This window comes from Euleptes europaea, chromosome 3 (genome assembly GCF_029931775.1).
Source record: "Euleptes europaea isolate rEulEur1 chromosome 3, rEulEur1.hap1, whole genome shotgun sequence".
NCBI classification, from domain to species: domain Eukaryota; kingdom Metazoa; phylum Chordata; class Lepidosauria; order Squamata; family Sphaerodactylidae; genus Euleptes; species Euleptes europaea.
This window is the reverse complement of record NC_079314.1, coordinates 119,645,147-119,667,923: the sequence shown is the minus strand read 5'-3', so window position 1 is coordinate 119,667,923 and position 22,777 is coordinate 119,645,147. Positions and strand designations below refer to the sequence as shown.

The 22,777-nt window shown below is 47.4% G+C and overlaps 1 protein-coding gene across 1 annotated transcript in view; it reads right to left on the bottom strand.

Moving 5' to 3' along the window:
• The window catches only part of EXOC4 (exocyst complex component 4), a 471,090-nt gene that overhangs the window by 220,725 nt on the left and 227,588 nt on the right, over positions 1-22,777 (bottom strand). Inside the window, exon 10 of the mRNA XM_056846731.1 lies at positions 7,952-8,048. Coding sequence (XP_056702709.1) covers positions 7,952-8,048 — 97 coding nt within the window. The remainder of the gene's footprint in view (positions 1-7,951; positions 8,049-22,777) is intronic.

Sequence of the window (22,777 nt, the reverse complement as noted above, 5' to 3'; positions counted from 1 at the left end):
CGGGAGAAGGCGGCGGGGGGGGGGGGGCGGAGCGCCCTCCCCGCGGCCGCAGAGGGCCTCTAGAGGCCTCTCCCGGCCGAGAGAAGGCGGCGGGGGGGCGAAGCGCCCTCCCCGCGGCCGCAGCAGGCCTCTAGAGGCCTCTCCCGGCCGGGAGAAGGCGGGGGGGCGGAGCGCCCTCCCCGCAGCCGCAGAGGGCCTCTAGAGGCCTCTCCCGGCCGGGAGAAGGCGGCGGGGGCGGCGGAGCGCCCTCCCTGCGGCCGCAGGGGGGCTCTGGAGGCCGCTCCCGGCCTGGAAAAGATGGCGGTGGTAAGTTCCCCCCTCCCTCCTCCCTCCTCCTTCCCCCCTCTACTGTATTGACCCGCGTATAAGCCGAGGCCGGCTTTTTCAGCCCTTTTTTTGGGCTGAAAAACTCGGCTTATACGCGAGTATATACGGTACCTATCTTCCATGAGTCTATCTAATCCTTTTTTAAAGCTGTGTATGTCTGTGGAGTCAGTGGAAAAGACAATCATGCTAGGAAAAGTTGAGGGCAGCAGGAAAAGAGGAAGACCCAACAAGAGATGGATTGACTCTATCGAGGAAGCCACGGCCCTCAATTTGCAAGACCTGAGCAAGGCTACCAAAGATAGGACATTTTGGAGGACATTGGTTCATAGGGTCACCATGAGTCAGAAGTGACTTGACGGCACTACACTACATCCTCTGGGAGCAAATTCCACATTTTAATCACTCGCTGCGTAAAAAAGTATTTTCTTTGATCCAACCTCAATCTACTACCAATCAGCTTCATGTTCTCTTTGTCAACTCGTTCCACCCTGAGTTTATATATATGCTTAGCTGCCTGCCATCAAAAGCCAACTGTGGTGGGGTATCCCAATCTACCTGTATACACAATTTCCATGCAGTTAGAGGTCAAGCTCTCCCCCCATTTTGGCAGGTGGTACAGCACGATTCCTCTGCGTTGGAAGCGTCGCTTGACAGCAAATCACAAGAAAGAGGAGGACTTTGTCCCTCCTGCTCACAAATAAAACACAGAAACTCTGCATCAGAGCAGAACCTGGGAACTCAGCCGCCACTGCATGGCAACTCAGCCCCAGAACAAATGCTACACCGTCAAGATAAATGGGAGTGAAGGGCATGGGAAATTACTGTGAGGAAAACTGAGGAAGTGGGAATGGATGTCATGAAACTGGCTCCTGGAAAGCTGTCCGAATTCATATGATTCTGGTTCGGGCCCCAGAGACCCCTCCTTATGCCATAGCAGCTTCCTGCCACGAAGGAGGAGGAGGAGGAGGAGGAGTTGTTTTTTATATGCCAACATTCGCTACCACTTAAGGGAGAATCAAACCGGCTTACAATCACCTTCCCTTCCCCTCCCCACAACAGACACCCTGTGAGATAGGTGGGGCTGACAGAGCTCTAACAGAACCGTAACTAGCCCAAGGTCACATAGCTGGCTTCATGTGGAGTAGTGGGGGAACCAACCTGGTTCACCAGATTAGAGTCCGCAACTCATGTGGAGGAGTGGAGAATCGAATCCGGTTCTCCAAATTAAGAGTCCACCGCTCCAAACCACTGCTCTTAACCACTACACCAAGATGAGGTCCCTTCCCCTCCCCACAACAGACACCCTGTGAGGTAGGTGGGGCTGACAGAGGTCTAAGAGAGCTGTGACTAGCCCAAGGTCACCCAGCTGGCTTCATGTGGAGGAGTGGGGAACCAACCTGGTTCTCCAGATTAGCCTGCGCTGCTCATGTGGAGGAGTGGGGAATCAAACCCGGTTCTCCAAACAACCACTCTTAACCACTACACCATGCTGGCTCTCCAAGACGAGGTCTCTTTGGTGCTTAACTGCCCCTGTCTAAACCCCATGAATCGCTGATGGAAGTGCCCCTCTCAAAGCCGCCTGACGCACGCTGCCTCCTGCAAGTCAGAAAGTGGGAAACGGAGGTGCCGGATGGTTTAAAGCCCACCCTCACCCTTTGTGTGATGTGCAAACAAACCGACTTCCATGGCCCTCCCGCCTCCGGGCCCACCAAGCCCCTGCGTCCTCTGCTCCTTCCCTGCAACCATTTTTAATTGCTGCTTGAGATTAATGAAGTGTGGCTGATCCTGAGGAATCCTCCTGGCCTCGCTGCGGTGGGTTTAGTGGCATTTCCAGAGTCAGAAAGGCTCCTCTGTCTGTCTGTCTCCCTCTAGTCTTCAGCTCCTCCACGGCTCCCCCCCCCCCCGTCCCCAGCCTCAAGACTGCAGACATCTGTTAACTAATTGTCTGGGCATAAACATACTCTATAAAGCATATGTAAAAAATTATTATTACCCTGAAGAGCCAAGTGCCTTTCAAATGCCAGCTGAAACCCATAAAAAAGGGAAAACCCAGGAGGGCAGAACCAATGCTTGATGGCCCAGGCCGAGAGTCCTCTGTGCCCCAGCCTGCAGGTTTGGGTCAACCTCTTTCCCTTCCCGCCAACAGGGAACCCTTCGAGCAGCGACCGATTCCTGCCTGGGACACTGGCAATCGAAGCAGATGTTACTTATCAATGGGGGATGGAGGCAGACACCCGCCTCCCGTCGCAAGCCTCATTTTCCTACTTCTGCACCTCCCACAATATCTAATCAAGGGAAAAAATCAAACGCACGTATTCCTCGTCAGACTGGGTGTCTAATTAGCTTTTCATGCATTTGTACCAAAAAAATCTATTCCCAAGAATCAACTCCTTTCAAAAAACCACTTGTCTTTTTTGGGGGGGGGGGTGTGCTATTCATTTATTATATGCAAGCGAGCCCATTAAGTGCCGGTAATTAATCTGGGCCTTCGTGCATTTCATTTGTCCTGCTGGAAATTAGGCTGTCTACCCTAGGGCCGCCGTGTTCCTCCGTCTCCTGTGCTTGGCTTAAAGGTGGAGTGCAGTTGGGAAGATGGGGGTGGGGGGAGAGCAAGATGAAAAGGAAGACAAAAGGTCCAAGGCAGAGATCATAGAATCATAGAGTTGGAAGGGATCACCAGGGTCATCTAGTCCAACCTCCTGCACAATGCACGAAATTCACAACGACCTCCCCCCCACACTCGCAGTGACCCCTACTCCATGTCCAGAAGGTGGCCAAGATGCCCTCCCTCTCACGATCTGCTTAAGGTCATAGAATCACCATTGCTGTCAGATGGACTTCTAACCTCTGCTTCAAAACCTCCAGGGAAGGAGAGCTTACCATCTCCTGAGGAAGCCTGTTCCACCGAGGAACTGCTCTGTTAGAAAATTATTCCTAATGATCTTCCTAAAATTCTTCCTAAGATCTACTTAAGTTACGGACCGGGTCAGAAACGGCTGTCACAGTAAGGTTTCTACCTAAAGCATCTGGTTCCCAGAGCCAGCCTGGTATCGTGGTTAAGTGCGGCGGACTGGGGGACCAGCAGGACTCATATGGGGACGGGGGGATCCCATGCTTTTCGCCTGCCTCACTTCACCACCAGTCTGCTCACTCACCAGCCAGCCTGTCCACCTGCAGTGGCTCTGCCTCTGCTTACCTGGCTCATGATGCGGGGAGGTGGTGGCGGCTCATATTATCTCCCTCCCCTGTCAGCTTGCACTGCTGCTGCCTCTACATGCTGGGGCAGCAGCAGAGGGCAGGGGCTTCCCTTCCTCTCCCATCTCCAACATGCGCCTGCCATGAGGAGGGTAGATGGGGTCAGGCCAACAGAGGTATGTTGTCTGTGCAAGCACGGACATGCTCCTCTGTCTGGGGGGGATTTAAAAAAACACTTTTGGGTTTTTTCTGCAAATGTGGGGCTGAAGCCTCCCAGATTTGTAAAACTGCATCTTTTCTCTGTACAAGGCCTCAATCTGCAGATTTAAGGATCTGCTGCAGGGGCCATGTTCAGAATGATATATAATGATATCCATATGTATCGCTCCCTAGGGGGGGAAAGTGCCATAAGTAGGAGCCAGAGCACATAATAAATTATCTTATATTTTTAAATGGAAGGAGACCCCAGTGGAACTGTCCTTCTGGTCCAGAAGTCTCATACTCCTCCAGTCCTCTGTGTGCATTTCTAACTGTTCTCAGACTTTCCCACTGACATGCCAGTCAGTCATCACAGCACAATGCCTTGGCAGCATCAGTCATTGCAAAGTGCCACCTTTCTTGCAAACCTATGCATTGTCTTGACGGATACTGCTGGTGGCATCACACTAAACAAACCTTCTTACCCAGTCCCCTCCTACTCCACTACAAGGCAAGCTTGACTAGGAGGGTTTCTGACACAAAACCATTTTTCCTCTCTCTGGCAGTTATTGATGTGCTAGTTGGCCAAAAAAGGGGTGGGTGGGAGGGAAGTAGGTTAAGATGTAGGAAATGCCATCTTTTCCACCCAGTGTGACAAGTGCGGCGTACAATGCAGAGAGCTCTTTCGGTCGTAAATCTTGCCCTGACTATTTTCATGACACACATTATTTCCGCTGCCTACCCATCAGGCTGGTAATGAAACCAAAGTGTGTCATGAAAATTGCTATTCCAAATGTGTCATCTGCGTTCAACAGGGTGGGGGGCTGCAGTTTTGGGGTTGGGAGGGAGAAAGAGGAGGGGGGAATAGGAAGTTTTCATTATGCCTTACACGCTTGTCGAATGTCAGCAATGAAGATAATATCTGATCGCCCGTGACAAGCTGACAAAAACGCTAAAGATGAACAGCCAGAGCTACATGCCACAGCGGAGCGGTCATTTTTGGCGAGAGCGCTTCCCTCGCCGTCACCTTTGTTGTCACAATGCAGTGGCGGACGGTTTTATGAAACACACTCGAAGGCAGCAAGAGTTTATTGACATCGCTGTCATTAATGGCAGCTACCTTTGCAGATACAATGAATCTAGACAGATTGCATGCCGACTGATTTTTTTTTTTTATGGCAGAGATGGGTTTGTAAATCAATACTTCTTACACTGTAAAGGAATCAAGAAATGGGAGGGCAGGATGAATACTTAAATATACTAAACCGTGAATTGATAAAACCATCCCAGTTGAGCCCCTTTTGGTGCAGCGGTAAAGGGCGTCTTTCTGTCTACACTATGCACTACACTTCCCCATGACTACCCTAGACTCAGTGAGGTTTAATGCTTAGAACATCAGACAAAAATTGGGGAGACCCCAGTTTAATCTTGGTTATCTTTGGAAGACGAGCAGGATAAAAACACACTAGACCCAGCCTACAAATCTAAACCAGTTCTAAGTGCTGTTGCTTTTCTTCCAGGAATCTTGAAAGCACAGATCTGAATGGACTAGAGACTCTAAAACAAGATTTTGCGAGTTCATTTATGAGTACACATGAACACATAATGCTTCTTTGGTTCTTGTAGGTTATCCGGGCGGTGTGACCGTAGTCTTTGTTAGTCTGGAGGTTTTCAAGACTACAGTCCACAATAGCCATGCAGATTAGCTTTGGATTTCACACATTAACAGATCACTTCAAGATACAATGGTTCCATATTAACATACCACACCCTCATTAGCACATTATCTTGATACTTACAGGACAATAATTAGCACATTATCTTTGATACTTTTTGCAGGACAATGATTCAGCTCAAACCCAACCCCTTTCTGACTATATATTACTCTGCCTACACACTTGACACTGAGAGACACTGTCCTTCAGTGTTACTCCTCTTAAGATGCCTTCCACAGCTGCTGGCAAAACGTCAGGAAAGAAAATACCAAGACCACAGTCACACATCCTGGATAACCTACAAGAACCAATGAACTCTGACCATGAAAGCCTTCGACAACATAATGCTGCCGCATTCTGAATAAGACTATTAGTCCATCAAAGTCAATATTGTCTACTCAGACTGGCAGCAGCTCTCCAGGGTCTTCAGGCAGAGGTCTTTCACATCCCCTACTGCCTGGTACCTTGAACTGGAGATGCCAGGGATTGAACCTGGGACCTTCTGCATGCCAAGCAGATGCTCTACCACTGAGCCATGGCCCTCCCAAACACATCTTTCCCCCCCTCTCATTTGAGAAGCCTTGCACAGGTGCAATTTTTTGGGTTTAAAGCTTGTGTCCAAAAGCCACAATTCAATGCCAGATAACTGGACCCAGACAAATTTGATCCTTTGAACAGTGCTCGTCAAAAACAGTTATTGAGACACAAGGTGTAACATCAGAAAGCAACCCCCAGCGATTGTTGCCAATGGAGACGAGAGATACTGAGCAGGACTGGAAAAGCTGCACAAACAAAAAGCACAACTCTGTTAGCTACAGAGCAAAGAAACAAACCTTTTGCTAGTTAGCACTGATGGCAGGAAGAAAATTACATCACCAGACTAGAAGGTGGAAGGAGGGAGATTAAACTCCAAATAGGGTTCTAATAAGCTTTCCACTCTTCCCCCTTACTCATCTCAAGCATAAGCGAGCCCCAGCAGCCCCCGATGAGCTTCCAGCCGAGCATTTGTAATGCATTTTAATAATTGACACTCTGCTTCAGAAGGTGGAAGGGGCTCCATCGCCAGTCTTGTACAGTTGAAACCTGTTTATCACGAAATCAGCTTACCTTGCAAGCAGCCGCTGTGTCGGCTCGCCGCTTATTAATCATAACTGGCATTGAATGATAAACCATTTGCTAGGAGCCGCGGCTCGAACTTTCCCCCATTCCTGATCAATAATAAATTACATTGTTTGCTGCAAAAGGGGGTCAAACGCACAAATAGACCCAGCCAGGGAGCAGCTGAGATTTAAGAAGCCCGGAGACTGCGTCAGCAGGAAGGTTACCGGGGACCCCTACGCAACTCTTTGAAAAGAGCACGCGAATACATTACGAGATAAGTGCATCATAACCAGAGAGGTTAAAGTTCCTATAAATCTGCATTTTGTTTCATAGAAGAAATATGGAAGCACTCGGTTTCGTTGCCTGCATCAGTGAACAGGAAACGTTGCTAAACCCGCCCATTCAAGGGGAAGTTGGTGTTATAAAATGATGGCTCTGCTATCAAAGAGTCTTTTGTCGTCACGGACAGTTGCTTGTGACGTTCTCCTCTCTCACGCCCTGTTTTTAAAACCACACTTTCCCCTTGCGCCATACAGGGAGTGGCTCTAGGACACATACATCACCTGAAAGGACTGCTCTTCAAAGCCAAACACTGGTCTTTGCACACATACACATCTTACCATGCTGACCCATGGTGATATCATTGTTAACCAAGAAGCAAACCTGCTAGTCCAGATCAGTTCTTACAGATTTGGCCAGTGCGAATGGAACCTTTAAACTAACTTAAAACATCAGATGTGAGCTGCAAGATTCTGCATTCCTTGCCTGAGCACTTCTTTCTCCCTCCTCTTGCAAATTCTCGTCCTTATTAAATCCGTGCCAGTGATAAGCATGCTTAGCTCTAACCAGGATTTGTAACCAGCTTATTTTAAGGGACTTTCACACATGCAGAATAATGCACTTTAAATCTAGTTTGAATGCACTTTAGAAATCTTGAATTTTCCCACTGCACACAGCAAAATCAAGTTGCAAAGTGAGTTGAAAGTGCATTATTCAGTTGCACTTTGTAATTCGATTTACTGTGTGCAATGGTAAAGTCTGAGATTGCCAAAGTGCATTCAAAGTAGATTTAAAGTGCATTATTCAGCATGTGTGAAAGTGCCCCCGTTGGTCGCATAAGTCCAGTTGATTTCGGCTAGGCAAGGAACTGCACAGCACTGATGCCCTGCCTCCAAGCCATTCAAAATCTTATTTAAGGCCCACCTCTCGTGGCTTCTGAGGTTGTGTCCTGAGTTTCCGCCCACTCTTCCAAGCCACCAGAAAAGGGTCTCGGTTACCAAATTCCATAGTTTTTTGTTGTACTTCTGCAAACAGCCCAAAACTTCGCAACGAAAAACCAGGTGCGTGAAAACATCTCAAGAACAAACACTTCTCCTTCTCGACACACAATGCACAGCAGAAGAATAAGACCTTACCTCAGAAGCGGATGGAAGATGACAGTGATGTTTCGGGCTCCTGGTTTGCAGACGAACTTGGTCCCGCCGCCTTCTATCAAATTGTCATCAGGACCTCCTGAAAGGAAACACACATAACCCCCCAAAATATTAATTTGCAAACACGGATCATGTTGGTTGATAATGCATGGGTACTTTCACTCACGTTTACCCCTCTGTCTCGGTTGTTCCTTGGAGGTTTGCATGAGTTTTTCCTCCATTAGAGATGACCTTGCTGCCAGCCCTCACAAATCCCAGGACTTCCAGTCCCTCTATTAACCTGATTCTTCCCTCTACCCTGAGCTCAGCCCATTTGAAATCTCCATGCATAAGGCAAAGTGCGGGACACAGAAGCTTGGTTTCTTTCACAGCAAGGAGACAGCCAATTACAAAGCTCCATGTCAAGGGGTGGGGATTCAAATACTGTACTTCGTGCTTCCTCAGAGTTCGTTCTGAGCAGAAGGCTTTTAAAAACAAGGCTTGGGTCCCCCCCATCCCGTTACTTTCAAAGGCTATCCAGGCCTTCATTTCTGCAAAATTAGCAGACCATTCCCTTATGCGACCCAATTGTTCCAAAGCTGTCTTGAAAACACAGCTGCCCTCGCAATCATCTACAGGATCACAATTGTCCGTTATTGGGACCCAACAGGAACGCAACCTTCTCACAGAGAGCATTTTCTTTTTTAAGTATTCTAGGAACTGTGGCTTTTGTGTCTTTCTCGCCATTCCCGGAAACCTCTTATTCATACCAATGGGTCTTTTTTTTATTTTTCATATATTTATGGCCCTAAACGGCTGCCTTTTATTGCATACAATGTAAAATAACACAGGCAGGCCCCCATCCAATAAATAACAATATCTGAATGAACTATCTAATTGTTGCAAGAGTAATTACAACGAATATTGCAATAAACGCTGAAAAGACCGACTAAAGAGTCACAAGATCAAAATATCGTGTTTCAAAAGACAAGTAAATGCATACAATCCTATCACAACCAACATGTCTCAAAAACATGAAGAGGAATAATGTTCCAAAACGAAAGTGATGTTATATAATCCTGTTGCTGAAAGCACGTGGTGGAGTACTCAGACCAAAAGCACATCGCAGAAAACGCCAACCAGAAGCAGAAGACAGTCTTCTAGAAGCAATGTATTTATTTTATTTTTCCAATTTATAACCCGCTCTCCCCAGCCAAGATCAGTCTCAGGGCAGGTAACATCATCCAGGAGCCACCAAAATATCAAAAATAAAATTTAGTAATTCTAAAATTAAAGAATAAAACCTGATTAAAAAACCTTTAAAAACTCCAGATGGCGCCAAATGTACCCACAGTGCCCAGAATAAGCAGGAGGTTGCCCACCCACCCCAATTAACAAGAATAACATAGAAATGAAGGGGGGGGTAGGGAGGCCAGCAGAAGATGATATCCACGGCTGCCCTCAACTGTAGGTGTGGCGGAAAAGCTCTGTCTTACAGGCCCTGCGGAACTCTTTAAGGTCATGAAAACCCCAAAAGGGGTCACCATAAGTCGGCTGCGACTTGATGGCACTTTACACACACACACACACACACACACACACACACACACACACACACACACACACAGGGCCCTGATGTCACCAGAGCATTCCACCAGGCCGGAGCCAGAGCCGAAAAGGCCCTGGCTCTCATCGAGGACAGCCGCACGCTCTTAGGACCAGGGACCACCAGTAGGTTGTTATCTGATGACCGTAAAAATCTTCAGAGGGTATACCAAGAGAGGCAGTCCCGCAGATATGAAGGTCCCAGGCCGAGTGAGGCTTTAAAGGTCAAAACCAGCACCTTGAACCTGATCCGATACTCCAGCTGGAGCCAGTGCAGTTGATGGAGCACTGGCTGAATATGCTCTCGTTTCGTCATCTGACTTCTTCAGTTCCAAACAGTTTCAAATATAAACGTGCTAAATCCTTGTACGACCCAATTGTTTCAAAGCTGTTTTGAAAACACAAAGGGCCTTCGCAATCACCAACAGGACCACAACTGTCTATTATTGGGACCCAACAGAAATGCAACCTGCTCACAGAGAGCATTTTCTTTTTTAAGTATCCCAGGAACGGTGGCTTTTGCGTCTCTCTTGCCATTCCCAGAAACCTCTTATTCGTACCAGTGGGTCTTTTTTTAAATTGTTCATATCTTTATGGCCCTCAATGGTTGTGGCTGCCTTTTATAGCAAGCAGGAAAGCCTTAAAAATGTTTTCCAGCTGCTGTATGAAGAAAGAGAGCCGGCTCGCTATTTAATTTGTCTGGTAATAAACTACCAGGCTCCTTATTGGGAGGATTGGGCGGGGGGGGGGGGGAGGCGAGAGGAGCTCACAGCGAAGGGAAACTTATCATAAACTCAATGATCTCTTCCCCCTGCTGTGCTCTCAACCAAGTGTGCCCACCTGAATGTTCTTTTTGTGAGTGGGAGTCAAGGGACGGGTCCATTAGCAACGTAGCTGAAGGTAGTATTTTAAAGAGGAACGAGCAGAAACGACACCCACTTTCTGGAGGAGCAGTTAAAACAGAGGTGTTTAGCTTGGAAAGAAGGCGGCTAAGCGGGAGACATGATAGAGGTCTATAAAAATATGCATGGTATGGAGAGAGTGGACAGGGAGAAGCTTTTCTCCCTCTCCCATAATATTAGAACACGGGGTCATCTGCTGAAGCAGGAGGGTGAGAGATTCAAAACAGATAAAAGGAAGTATTTTTTCACACAACGCACAGTTAAATTGTGGAACTCCCTGCCCCAGGATGTGGGGATGGCTGCCAGCTTGGAGGGCTTTAAGAGGGGAGTGGACATGTTCATGGAGGAGAGGGGTATCCATGGCTACTAGTAAAAATGGATACTTGTCATGATGCATATCTATTCTCTCCAGGCTCAGAGGAGCATGCAGAATATATTAGGTGCTGTGGAAGACAGGCAGGATGGTGCTGCTGCAGTTGTCTTGTTTGTGGGCTTCCTAGAGGCACCTGGTCGGCCACTGTATGAACAGACTGCTGGATATGATGGACCTTGGTCTGATCCAGCAAGGCTTTTCTTATGTTCTTAACACAGGCAGGATAATGCTGCTGCAGCCGTCTTGTTTGTGAGCTTCCTGGGGGCACCTGGTTGGCCTCTGGGTGAACAGACTGCTGGACTTGATGGGCGTTGGTCTGATGCAGCAGGGCTTTTCTAATGTTCTTATGGAGGATAGGACTATTCATGGCTACTAGTAAAATTAAATACTAGTTATGATGCATGCCTATTCTCTACAATCTTAAAGGAGCATGCCTATTATATTAGGTGCTGTGGAACACAGGCAGGGCAATGCTGCTGCAGACGTCTTGTTAAGGCCCCTGGTTGGCCACTGTGTGAACAGACTGCTGGACTGGATGGGCCTCAGTCTGATCCAGCAGGGCCTTTCTTATGTTCTTATGTTTGCGGGAGACAAAACAATATGCCAGAGAGTTTTCAAAAGAAGAAAATCCATCTCTTGGGCCTTGACGTCAGACGGACTGTCTCAGTCCATCCCTACGCTAGCAATGTGCAAGCTCTGCACCAACAGATGTACTGTGCTGGAAGAACAAAGCAATCAGATGATTAGAAGCTGTCATGAGGACACATGCCGACCCACAGATCTGGTATTGCCTCTTTCACACTGGGCTCTATGTGGGTCAGGAAATTTGTGCTGGCTATTTGCATTAGGCATGACTGAACAACCCAATCATTAGGGTTGCCAACCTCCAGGTACTAGCTGGAGATCTCCTGCTATTACAATTGATCTCCAGTCGACAGTTCCCCTGGAGAAAAATGGCCGCTTCGGCAAGTGGACGCTATGGCGCTGAAGTCCCTCCCCTCCCCAAACCCCACCCTCCGCAGGTTCCTCCCCAGAAACCTCCCACTGAAGGTAAAGAGGGACTTGGCAACCCTACCAATCACACCCAGTGCAGAGTCACAGCAGAGATAGGCCATTGATTCGCTGCATGAGTTGTCACACAGGCCTTGCTTTCTCACGCCTGTACCAGGGACCCAAACTCGCATAGGTGGGCTTTTCTGAGACCAGTTCTTACTGCTGGTGGTAGAAAGTGTTGTCAAGTCACAGGTGACTTATGGAGACCCCGTAGGGTTCGCAAGGCAAGAGACGAACAGAGGTGGTTTGCCATTGCCTGCCTCTGTATAGCAACCCTGGACTTTCTTGGGGGTCACCCATCCAAATACTAACCAGGGCCAATCCTGCTTAGCTTCCAAGATCTGATAAGATCAAGCTAGCCTGGGCCATTGAGGTCAAGGCAAGACATGAACAGAGGTGGTTTGCCTTTGCCGGCCTCTGTGTAGTAACCCTGGACTTGGTGGTCGCCCATCCAAGTACAAACCATGGCTGACCCTGCTTCGCTTCCAAGATCGGGCTAGCCTGAGCCAGTCCGGTCAGGGCAGTTCTCAGGGTTACATACTCTAAAATTAAATTGTTTCAGGTGTAAGGCTGCATTGTGCCCCAATATATGTCGGTATTAGATGTTCACAAATGCTATCTAATGCCAACATTGTGTTTGTATTCAAGAAGGATCTCCAGTTCATAGATCACCTCAGAAATTCACAGAACAACCCTGTAAAAATGGTCAGGGCAGCCAATGAGAACAGGGGTTTTTTTTACATCTAAGTCCTGGCAAAAAAAATTAAAAAGAAGAGATGGTTTTTGTACACACCTTCTCTCTATCATAGAGTCTCAAAGTGGCTTACAATCACCTTCCCTTTTTACCCCGCCCACCCCACAGACAACAGGCACCTTGTGAAGTAGGTGGGGGTGAGAGAGTTCTGAGAGAACTGTGACTAGCCCAAGGTCACCCAGTAGGCTTCATGGGGAGGAACGGAGAATTGAACCCAATTCACCAGATTAGAGTCTGCTGCTCATGTGGAGGAGTGGGGAATCAAACCCGGTTCTCCAGATTAGAGTCCGCCGCTCTTAACCACTACACCACACTGGCTCTCTTACAATCGCCTTCCCTTTCTCTCCCCACAACAGGCACCTTATGAGGTAGGCAGGGCTGAGAGAGTTCTGAGAGAACTGTGACTAGCCCAAGGTCGCCCAGCAGGCTTCATGGGGAGTGGTGGGGGAACCGAACCCGGTTCTCCAAATTAGAGTCTGCCGCTCTTAACCACTACACCATGCTAGTCACTGTACGTGTCATGCAAATGCATTTGAGAAGCAAGCAAGACCTGTTGGTACCTGGCCTGCCTTTCCACACAAGGAATTCCTATGGCAAAGGAACGGTGTGTGCAAACGGATTCTAATTCTAAGCTTCCAGTATCAGACTTCAAAGGGAAGTGGACCTGCCAATCGCATCCTGCATCTCACTTGCCCCCTCACAGAGAGGATGCAGATGCTTCTATTTTATTTTTAAAGCTATCCCCTCTACATATCCCGCTGGCTACAATAATTGGAAGAAATTTGTACTCAGCGGAGGTACTAAATATTTTAATACAAAGGAAAGGGAGGGGGAGAGAAGACAATCTTAAATCGGTACCAGGATTTAAACAGGATTGTTAGTGGCCGGGGGGGGGGGAGGGGGGATCCAGAACTTAAGAAATCGGTCCTCCAACAACCACTTGCCTGCAGCGTTAGAACTGCAGACGTGTCAACTGAGCTGGGCATTTTAATTACATGAGCCGACACAAAGGCGATTTACGGATAGTTGGGTGAGTTATACGTACTACAATGAATGGCATAAATGAATAAATTGGGCATCTCTCCTCTACCCCCGACCTTGGAGAATCTCACCCTTAAAAGTAAATTTCACACTACAAGCCACAATTCCTATGGTTATTGTGGCGGTGGAAAGAAGAAGAAGAGCTGGTTTTTATACCCTGCTTTTCTCAACCTTTAAGGAGTCTCAAAGCGGCTTACAATCGTCTTCCCTTCTCCTCCCCACAACACCTTGTGAGGTAGGTGGGGCTGAGAGAGTTCAGAGAGAACTGTGACTAGCTCAAGGTCACCCAGCAGGCTTCACCTGGAGGAGTGGGGAATTGAACTCGGTTCTCCAGATTGGAGTCCGCCGCTCATATGGAGGAGCAGGGCATCAATCCCGGTTCTCCAGGTTAGAGTCTGCCGCTCTTAACCACTACACCACACTGGCCATCCAATCACAAACTGGAATACTGGGGGCTTTTCTGTAGCCAATTCTTACTGCTGGTGGTAGAAAGTGTGAGGAGGTGCACAACCATCTATGGTATGAGGCTTGCAATGGCAAACCACCTCCGAACGTCTCTTGCCTTGAAAACTCTTCAGGGTGCCCGTAAGTCGGTTGCCAAACCTTTTTTCACTTGCATACCCCTCGGCAGCCCATTTCCATAAACGGTACCTCTCATATTACCAAAATGTTTGCAATTAATATAGTTGCTGCTATTTCAACTGCCTTTTCCCGCCATTATTCAATTTTTTTCACGTACCCCTAAATGTCCTGGTTAGTACCCCTGGGGGTACGTGTACCCTAGGTTGGGAACCACTGCCCTAGAACAATGACCTGCAGGCCATCTTGGTATTCATCAAGTCCTGTTGCTTCCTCCAGTCAGCCTGACTTCTCCATTACTGCCACAGGCTGATGTACCCACAGCCAGAAGCAGTGCTTATTATGCATGAGATTGTGTGAGCAACTGTTAGGGTTGCCAACCGCCAGGTGGTGGCACCAAATATAATAGGTATGCTCCTCTGAGACTGGAGAGAATAGACATCAGCAATCTTTGAAAAAAGGGTACAAGCCCAACTTTTGAGTTCTCCAACGTTTGAGAAAAGAGGAATTAAAGCTGCTTGCTTCGATCCATCACACCCCATATTCTTTCCTGCTGCCCTGTGGCACTCTGGTGTTTACTGTAATAAAAATATTAAACTTTGGCCTTCTAGGTTTCTGAGCATTAATATAGAATGTCTTAGATACCGAGATGGTCAGTGCAGATGTGTTGCTCTGCTGACGTTCCCACGCCTAACCTCATATTCTGCACCAATTGAGATCTACCACTGTTATGAATTCCAATAAATTGCATCTCACTATTTCAAACCTGATTTATTGCTTGCTCCCCTGCTCCGGAAAAAAGGGGGAGGGAGACCCTCAACGCACGCCTTCACTTCTGCAGGTTGCGCAAAGGGCTGCGGTTCAATTGGACTGTGCTTTATCATTTGATCAGAATATCAAGGCACACATAAAAACCGCCTTTCGGCTCCCTAATCTGCTTAAAATTCAAACTTTTCCCTGCCTGGCCCGGCACTCGGCACTCAGCAGCAGCATTGATTAATGCTTCTGTCAGCCCTCATATTTACTATTTGGGCTGGGCTCCCTAAACTCTCGTTGCACGCCAAATCCCCACACACAGGCAAATGCTGTTGCACAGCATGAACATCAGAAGAGCCCTGCTGGATCAGACCCAGTGGTCCATCTAGTCCAGCGTCCTGTCTCACACAATGGCCAACCAGTTCCTCCAGAGGGGCAACAACAGAAGAAGAAGAGTTGGTTTTTATATGCCAACTTCCTCTACCACTTAAGGGAGACTCAAACCGGCTTACAATCACCTTCCCTTCCCCTCCCCACAACAGACACCCTGCGAGGAAGGTGGGACTGAGAGAGCTCTAAGAGTTGTAACTTGCCCAAGGTCACCCAGCTGGCTTCATGTGTAGGAGTTCACCAGATAAGCCTCCTCCGCTCATGTGGAGGAGAGAGGAATCAAACCCAGTTCTCCAGATCAGACTCCACCAAACCCCCGCTCTTAACCACTACACCACTCTAGCATAGAGGCCTTCCCCTAATGTTGCCTCCTGGTACTGGGATTCAGAGCTTTGCTGCCTCTGAACGTGGAGGTTCCCCTTACTCACCATAGATAATAGCCACTGAATCTGCCTAACCCCCTTTTATAACATAAGAAGAGTCCTGCTGGATCAGACTACTAGCGTTGCGAGGTCCCTCTTCACCACTGACGGGAGGTTTTGGAGGTGGAGCATGAGGAGGGTGGGGTTTGGGGAAGGGAGGGACTTCAATGCCATAGAGTCCAATTGCCAAAGCGGCCATTTTCTCCAGGGGAACTGATCTCTATCAGCTGGAGATCAGTTGTAATGGCGGGTGATCTCCAGCTAGTACCTGGAGGTTGGCAACCCTACAGAACTCTGGTCCATCTAGTCCATTATCCTGTCTCACACAGTGGCCAACCAACTTCTCTGGAGGTCCAACAGCAGGGCATCGAGGCCAAGACCTTCCCTTGATAAGAACATCAGACGAGCCCTGCTGGATCTGACCAGTGGTCCATCTAGTCCAGCGTCCTGTCTCACACAGTGGCCTACCAGTTCCTCTGGAGGTCCAACAACAGGGCAGAGAGGCTGAGGCCTTCCCCTGATGTTGCCTCCTGGTATTCAAAGATTGACTGGCTCTGAACGTGGAGGTTCTGAATGTGGAGCATGGTCATTGCACAAACCCTCACCACAAACTCCACTGGAAGAATGCGCCACAACCTTTAGGTATAATATGTAAAGCATTCAACTTGCAATATCCTAACACTTCTTGCTATCAGGCCAATGTGTTGGATCCAGCTAGCTATTCCACTCACTCTTCCCCAGCCTTCCTTACTACAACTCGCATCCAGCATGGCTTATCTCATCCTTCGTTATCTAGGCAATCATATTTTTAATTTAAGAGGTATAGTTTAAGATAAGATTGGGTTTTTTTATACAAACGTGTGGATGTGATAAGCAAATAAGATTTTGCTGCATAGAACTTAGAAGGCATTTAGTACGTTGCAGCCTAGAAACACACAAACAGAATTAAAAAGAAACTCCTCTTTAACCATCTTCAAGTACTTGAAGGGCTGTCATATAGAGGATGGTGCCGAGTTGTTTTCTGTTGCCCCAGAAGGTCAGACCAGAACCAACGGGTTGAAATTAAATCTAAAGAGTTTCCATCTAGACATTAGGAAGAATTTTCTAACAGTTAGAGCAGTTCCTCAGTGGAACAGGCTTCCTCTGGAGGTGGTGGGCTCTCCTTCCCTGGAGGTTTTGAAGCAGAGGCTAGATGGCCATCTGTCAGCAATGCTATGACCTTAGGCAGATCATGAGAGGGAGGGCACCTTGGCCATCTTCTGGGCATGGAGTAGGGATCACTGGGCGTGTGGGGTGGGGGAGGTGGTTGTGAATTTCCTGCATTGTGCAGGGGGTTGGACTAGATGATCCTGGAGGTTCCTTCCAACTCTATGATTCCTTTAAAACAAAACCTTTGTGTATGATGGGGGAATATTTAAATAAAAAACAAAACAAAAAACTGGCACACAAAGGACTAATTTGGAAAGGGGTGTTTTTTGTTTGTCTGTTTCTATATTGCAGAAGAGCACAATTGCACATAGAAATAAACCAATAAAAACCTATTCAAAATTAGCCCTCAGTGGCAAAATGCACATTCTTTCATTCTTTTGGAGCATAAAAGGCTAGTTTCGAAGGAGTTACTGGGTTTTTTAAAAATTATTTAAAACAGGGAGCTCTCTCTTTACTCATTGAGCTCCATAAAATTTGTTGAAAGATTATCAGAGGGAAAACTCAAGAGTAAAGACAGAAAAAATCCCAAGCAAGGTGAAGCTGGGGGGAATCCATTTCCCCTCTAGACAAAAAGCTACCATTTTTCTCAATGATGATTCTTCAGAAAGAGCTCAACTATTACTCCGCTATGTGAAATGAGTGAGTACTGAACATAACATGCCAGCATGTCTTCGTCCATTTGTGGGAGTTAATTTACTCAACTGGCTGATCTGCCAACAATAACGTCATAGCAGCCAACAGATTCCCTCCTCATCCCTTACGGGAAGGGATGGGGTAGAAACCAAATGAAATTGAACGGACTGATCCATGGGTGGCCAGATGAAGTGCTTGTGCATTCAGCCAACGTGGCGCATTATTTGTTTATTTATTTGTTTATTCATTCAATTTCTAGCCCACCCTCCCCGGCCGAAGCCAGGCTCAGGGCGGATAACCACCACAAACATAACATAATCCAATTAAACAGCCCTATGAGGAGCAGTTAAAACGCTTAGGGCTGTTTAGCTTGGAAAGAAGGTGGTTAAGGGGAGACATGATCGAGGTCTATAAAATTATGCATGGTATGGACAGAGTGGACAGGGAGAAGCTTCTCCCCCCACCCGTCTCCTAATACTAGAACGCGGGGTCATCTGCTGAAGCTGGAGGGTGAGAGATTCAAAACAGACAGAAGGAAGTCTTTCTTCACACAACGCATAGTTACATTGTGGAACTCCCTGCCCCAGGATGTGGTGATGGCTGCCAACTTGGAAGGCTTGAAGAGGGGAATGGACATGTTCATGGAGGAGGGGCTATTAATGGCTACTAGTCAGAATGGCTAGTAGTCATGATGCATACCTATTCTCTCCAGGATCAGAGGAACACGTCTGTTATATTAGGGGCTGTGGAACACAGGCAGGATAATGCTGCTGCAGTTGTCTTGTTTGTGGGCTTACTAGAGGACCCTGGTTAGCCACTGTGTGAACGGACAGCTGGACTTGATGGGCGTTGGTCTAATCCAGCATGGCCTTTCTTATGTATATGCTCTCGGGGCGAGATCCCCATGAGAAGCCTCACCGCCGCATGCTGTATGAGCTGGAGCCTACGGATCAGTCTCGAGGGCAGCCCTATGTAGAGGGAGGTACAGTATACTAGCCTAGAGGCATGGATCACCATGGCTAGATTAGGGTGGGAGAGATCAGGCACCAGCTGCCAGGCCTGGCAAAGATGGAAAAATGCCAACTTGACCACGACTGTGACCTGAGCCTCCATAGACAAGAAGGCATCAAGGACCACACCCAGACTTGATGGCAGGTGTAGGTGTTAGTTGCACGCTGTCAAGAGTCGGGAACCAGCATCCCACAACCGATCCATCCAGGCAGAGCCACAGGACCTTTGTCTTCTCTGGTTTCAGCTTCAATTGGCTTTTCCTCAGCCACCCAATCATGGCATCCAAGCACCTGGTCAGTGTGTCTGGGGCACATTCCAGACAGCTGTCCATCAACATGTAATGCTGGATGTCATTAGCATATTGGTGATAGCCCAGCCCAAAACTCAGACAAGCTGGGCAAGAGGGTGCATGTAGATATTAAACAACATGGGAGAAAGGATCGCACCCTGTGGTACCCCGCGCACCAGAGGATGCCGCCATGAAACTTCACCCCCAAGTTCCACCCTTTGTCTCTGACCTTGTAGGAAGGAACACAACCATTGACAGGCTGTGCCCCCTATCCCAATGTCAGCAAGGCGGTGGTGATCATGATTGACCATGTCAAAGGCTGCTGATAGACCAGAGCTGAGAAGGCTCTGGTCCTGGTCGAGGACAGCCGGATATCTCTTGGGCCGGGGATCTGCAGTAGGTTGTTATTTGATGAGCATAATGCTCTTTGAGGGGTGTAAACTATATAATACACTGATTATGGTATACTTAAATACAGAGCTAGCTGCAAGATTCAGGAGAGACTGTGCAAGATTCCCCAAGACTGTGCTTTGCTACACGTTTGCAGCCCTGGACGATGGGGATGGCAGAGCAGTACATGTGAGCCGTCACCCCTTGAGAACCTCCAACCGAAACTTCAAAGCCAGAGGAAGAGAGGGAGGTTGGATGTGAATAAAAAAGCGAGCACACAAGGCCTGAGAAACCATTGTTAATTTGCGAGGGAAAGTTGTGTGAGAGCGAAAACGAAATTTGTTGGCGATTGTGCGAACCATGCTTGAAGACACTATTGCTTGTATTCCAAATGTTGAAAACACACGCACAACATAGTACTTTGATTTGTTTGAATTGCGGAATGTAACTTCATGATAACATACAGCACAGTGCCTGGATTTTGATGCAAGCTGTGTGTGTTAAGTGCTGTCAAGTCGCTTCCGACTCATGGCGACCCTATGAATCAATGTCCTCCAAAACGTCCACTCATTAACAGCCTTGCTCAGGTCTTGCAAACTGAGGGCTGTGGCTTCCTTTATTGAGTCAATCCATCTCTTGTTGGGTCTTCCTCTTTTCAAGGTAAAGGTTGGTCAGAAGTGGTTTACCAGTGCCTTCTTCTGTGCAGTACTAACCAGGGTTAGCCGTAGTGGCACTGCCGTTGTCTACGAAAGATCCTCCGCCAGTGTCACCTTCCACTACTACTGCTGCCCAGTAGTTAACGTTTGATGAAAGCTAGGCTGATGATTTCCCCCCTTCCCCCTCAAAAAAATCCTTCAGGTGACTGATGTCTCTAACCAAACACAAATATCCCCTATCAAATTGTAGGGACTTCATTTATTTGTCTTTTTGACTGTCATTATTATCCCTAAACAAAATAGTGACTTTTATTTTCTTGGAGTCGGCGATGGCTCAGGTTGGCTTGCATTGACTCAGTAGGCAGAAAGGAAAGATGGATCATTAGCAAAATGTGGCTCCCCAGGAAGCAGCTAGTTTGAGGAACACAATTTGAAGTGAGATTTCCATGAGTTGCTTTTTGAAGAACAAAATAAATAGCGGAGTGAGGGAGACGGGGAAGAGAATAAAGGTGTTTGCTGAAAGCTTGAGATGTTCATCATAACTAGACATTGTTTGTTTTGACAGCGTGGATTGCTGGGGGAGGGGATTGTCCTTAATCCTACCACTTTCCATTTCTCCTTTTTTACCCATCCTACCCCCCCCCAGTTACTACCCTTTCTGTATGCTATTTTACAAGGGAATGTATGCTTGCCGATTATCATGAAGCAGAGAAACGAAGGTTGAGGCTGTGCATTTTAACAAAATTCTCCAGCAATATGTAGCACAAATTGCTTACCCCCTTGTTTTCATAACAATAGTCTTAAAAACCAAGGCCTCTAATAAAGAAGCTGGCCTCAGCAGGAAATACGTATCTCTTCTCGCATTGACCCAAGAGTTTTGTTTGCTGGATGTTCTCTGTAGAACTTATTGAACCGAGCTAACTGGATTACAGATCTTGGCTCCATAGGAACAAGTAATTCTGGTGCTGCGGGAGGGATCTTCTGCTACTCTCCTGCATCCCCGTGGCTTGGATAGATTGCTGCCCCAAGGGGCACCAGGAAGTAGGTTAAAGGATCATGTATATCCTTCCCACCTCCCTCCCCTCCTTTTCTTTCTCCTTCACTCTTCCCTCCCCATCACTTGTCTTGTTTCTAATCCTTCCTGCATTAATATTATCCTCATTGTCCAGGGTTTCGTATCCTGAGTAACACAGATAGTTCAGACATAATGCTGAAGTATGTTAAACCCAAGGGAGAGAAGGAAAACATTTGCGTGACTGGACGTACTAACATATGAAGGTGTCTTAGACTGAATCAGTTCATTGGTCTCATTTTTAATCTTTGTCTGCATTAATATCATCCAAGTATCCTCGTTGTCCAGGGTTTTGTATCCTGATTAACATGGATAGTTCAGACATAAGGCTGAAGTATGTTAAAGCCAAGGGAAAGGAGGAAAACATTTGCATTAGACATACTAACATATGAAGGTGCCTTAGGCTGAATCAGATCATTGGTCCATCAAGGTCAGTATTGTCGAAGGCTTTCACGGTCAGAGTTCATTGGTTCTTGTAGGTTATCCGGGCTGTGTAACCGTGGTCTTGGAATTTTCTTTCCTGACGTTTCGCCAGCAACTGTGGCAGGCATCTTCAGAGTAGTAACACTGTCCTTCAGTGTTACTACTCTGAAGATGCCTGCCACAGTTGCTGGCGAAACGTCAGGAAAGAAAATTCCAAGACCACGGTTACACAGCCCGGATAACCTACAAGAACCAAGGTCAGTATTGTCTACGCTGACGAGTAACAGCTCTCTAGGGTCTCGGGCAGAGGTCTTTCATATCAACAACTACCTGATCCCTTTAACTGGAGATGCCGGGGATTGAACCTGAGATCTTCTGCATGCCAAGCAGATGCTCTGCTGCTGAGTTATGGTCCTTCACTAGAGGGGGGCAAAGGAGCACGCAAGCTAGTGGCCTCTATTCGAGATCCTGGAGAGCTGCTGCTAGTCAGAGGAGGTAGTACTGACCTTGATAGAACAACAGTTACTCCCCAGAGAAGGTTAAGATCACCTGACACCAGTTTGCTGGTGGTCCCCGGCCCAAGAAGTGTCTGTCTTGCCTCGACCAGGGCCTGGGCTTTTTCTGCCTGGTGGAATAGTCTTTCAAGTGAGACCAGGGCCCTGCAGGACCTTATGGAGTTCCGCAGGGCCAGTAAAACAGAACTCTTCCACCAGGCCTATGGTTGAGGTCAGCTACTGTTTTACTATAAATGCTGGCCTCCCTACTTTACCTGCCGCTGCCGAATAACTGCCTGCAGGTCATACTGTGGCCTTATATGACAACTCTATGCGCCATTTGTGATTTTAATCTGTTAGGGTGGTTTTAATTTATCGTTTATGTGGTTTTGTAGTTCTATTGTATTTTTATGGCTTATGTGAGCCGCTCTGAGCCCGGCTTGCCGGGGGAGAGTGGGTTATAAGAATGATATTATATAATAAATATATAAAACACGGTCTGGCTCAGTACAAGGCAGCTTCAGGTATCCTGCTTCTATTCTCTGCAAATGCCCATTACCTTTACCTGAACTGGAATATTTGGGTCACAAAGTGGACAAGGGTAAAAATCATTCCTTTATGGAAGAGCGGAAGTAATTGTTTCATGGATTCCACCTCGTACCAAGAAATAGGGATTTCTGTTCATTGTCAAATAATTGCCTATTTATTTTCTTTATTCATAGTGATAAAGTTTATTGTCTGTGGCCGAAGGCCATCACAATCCACCATACAAAACAT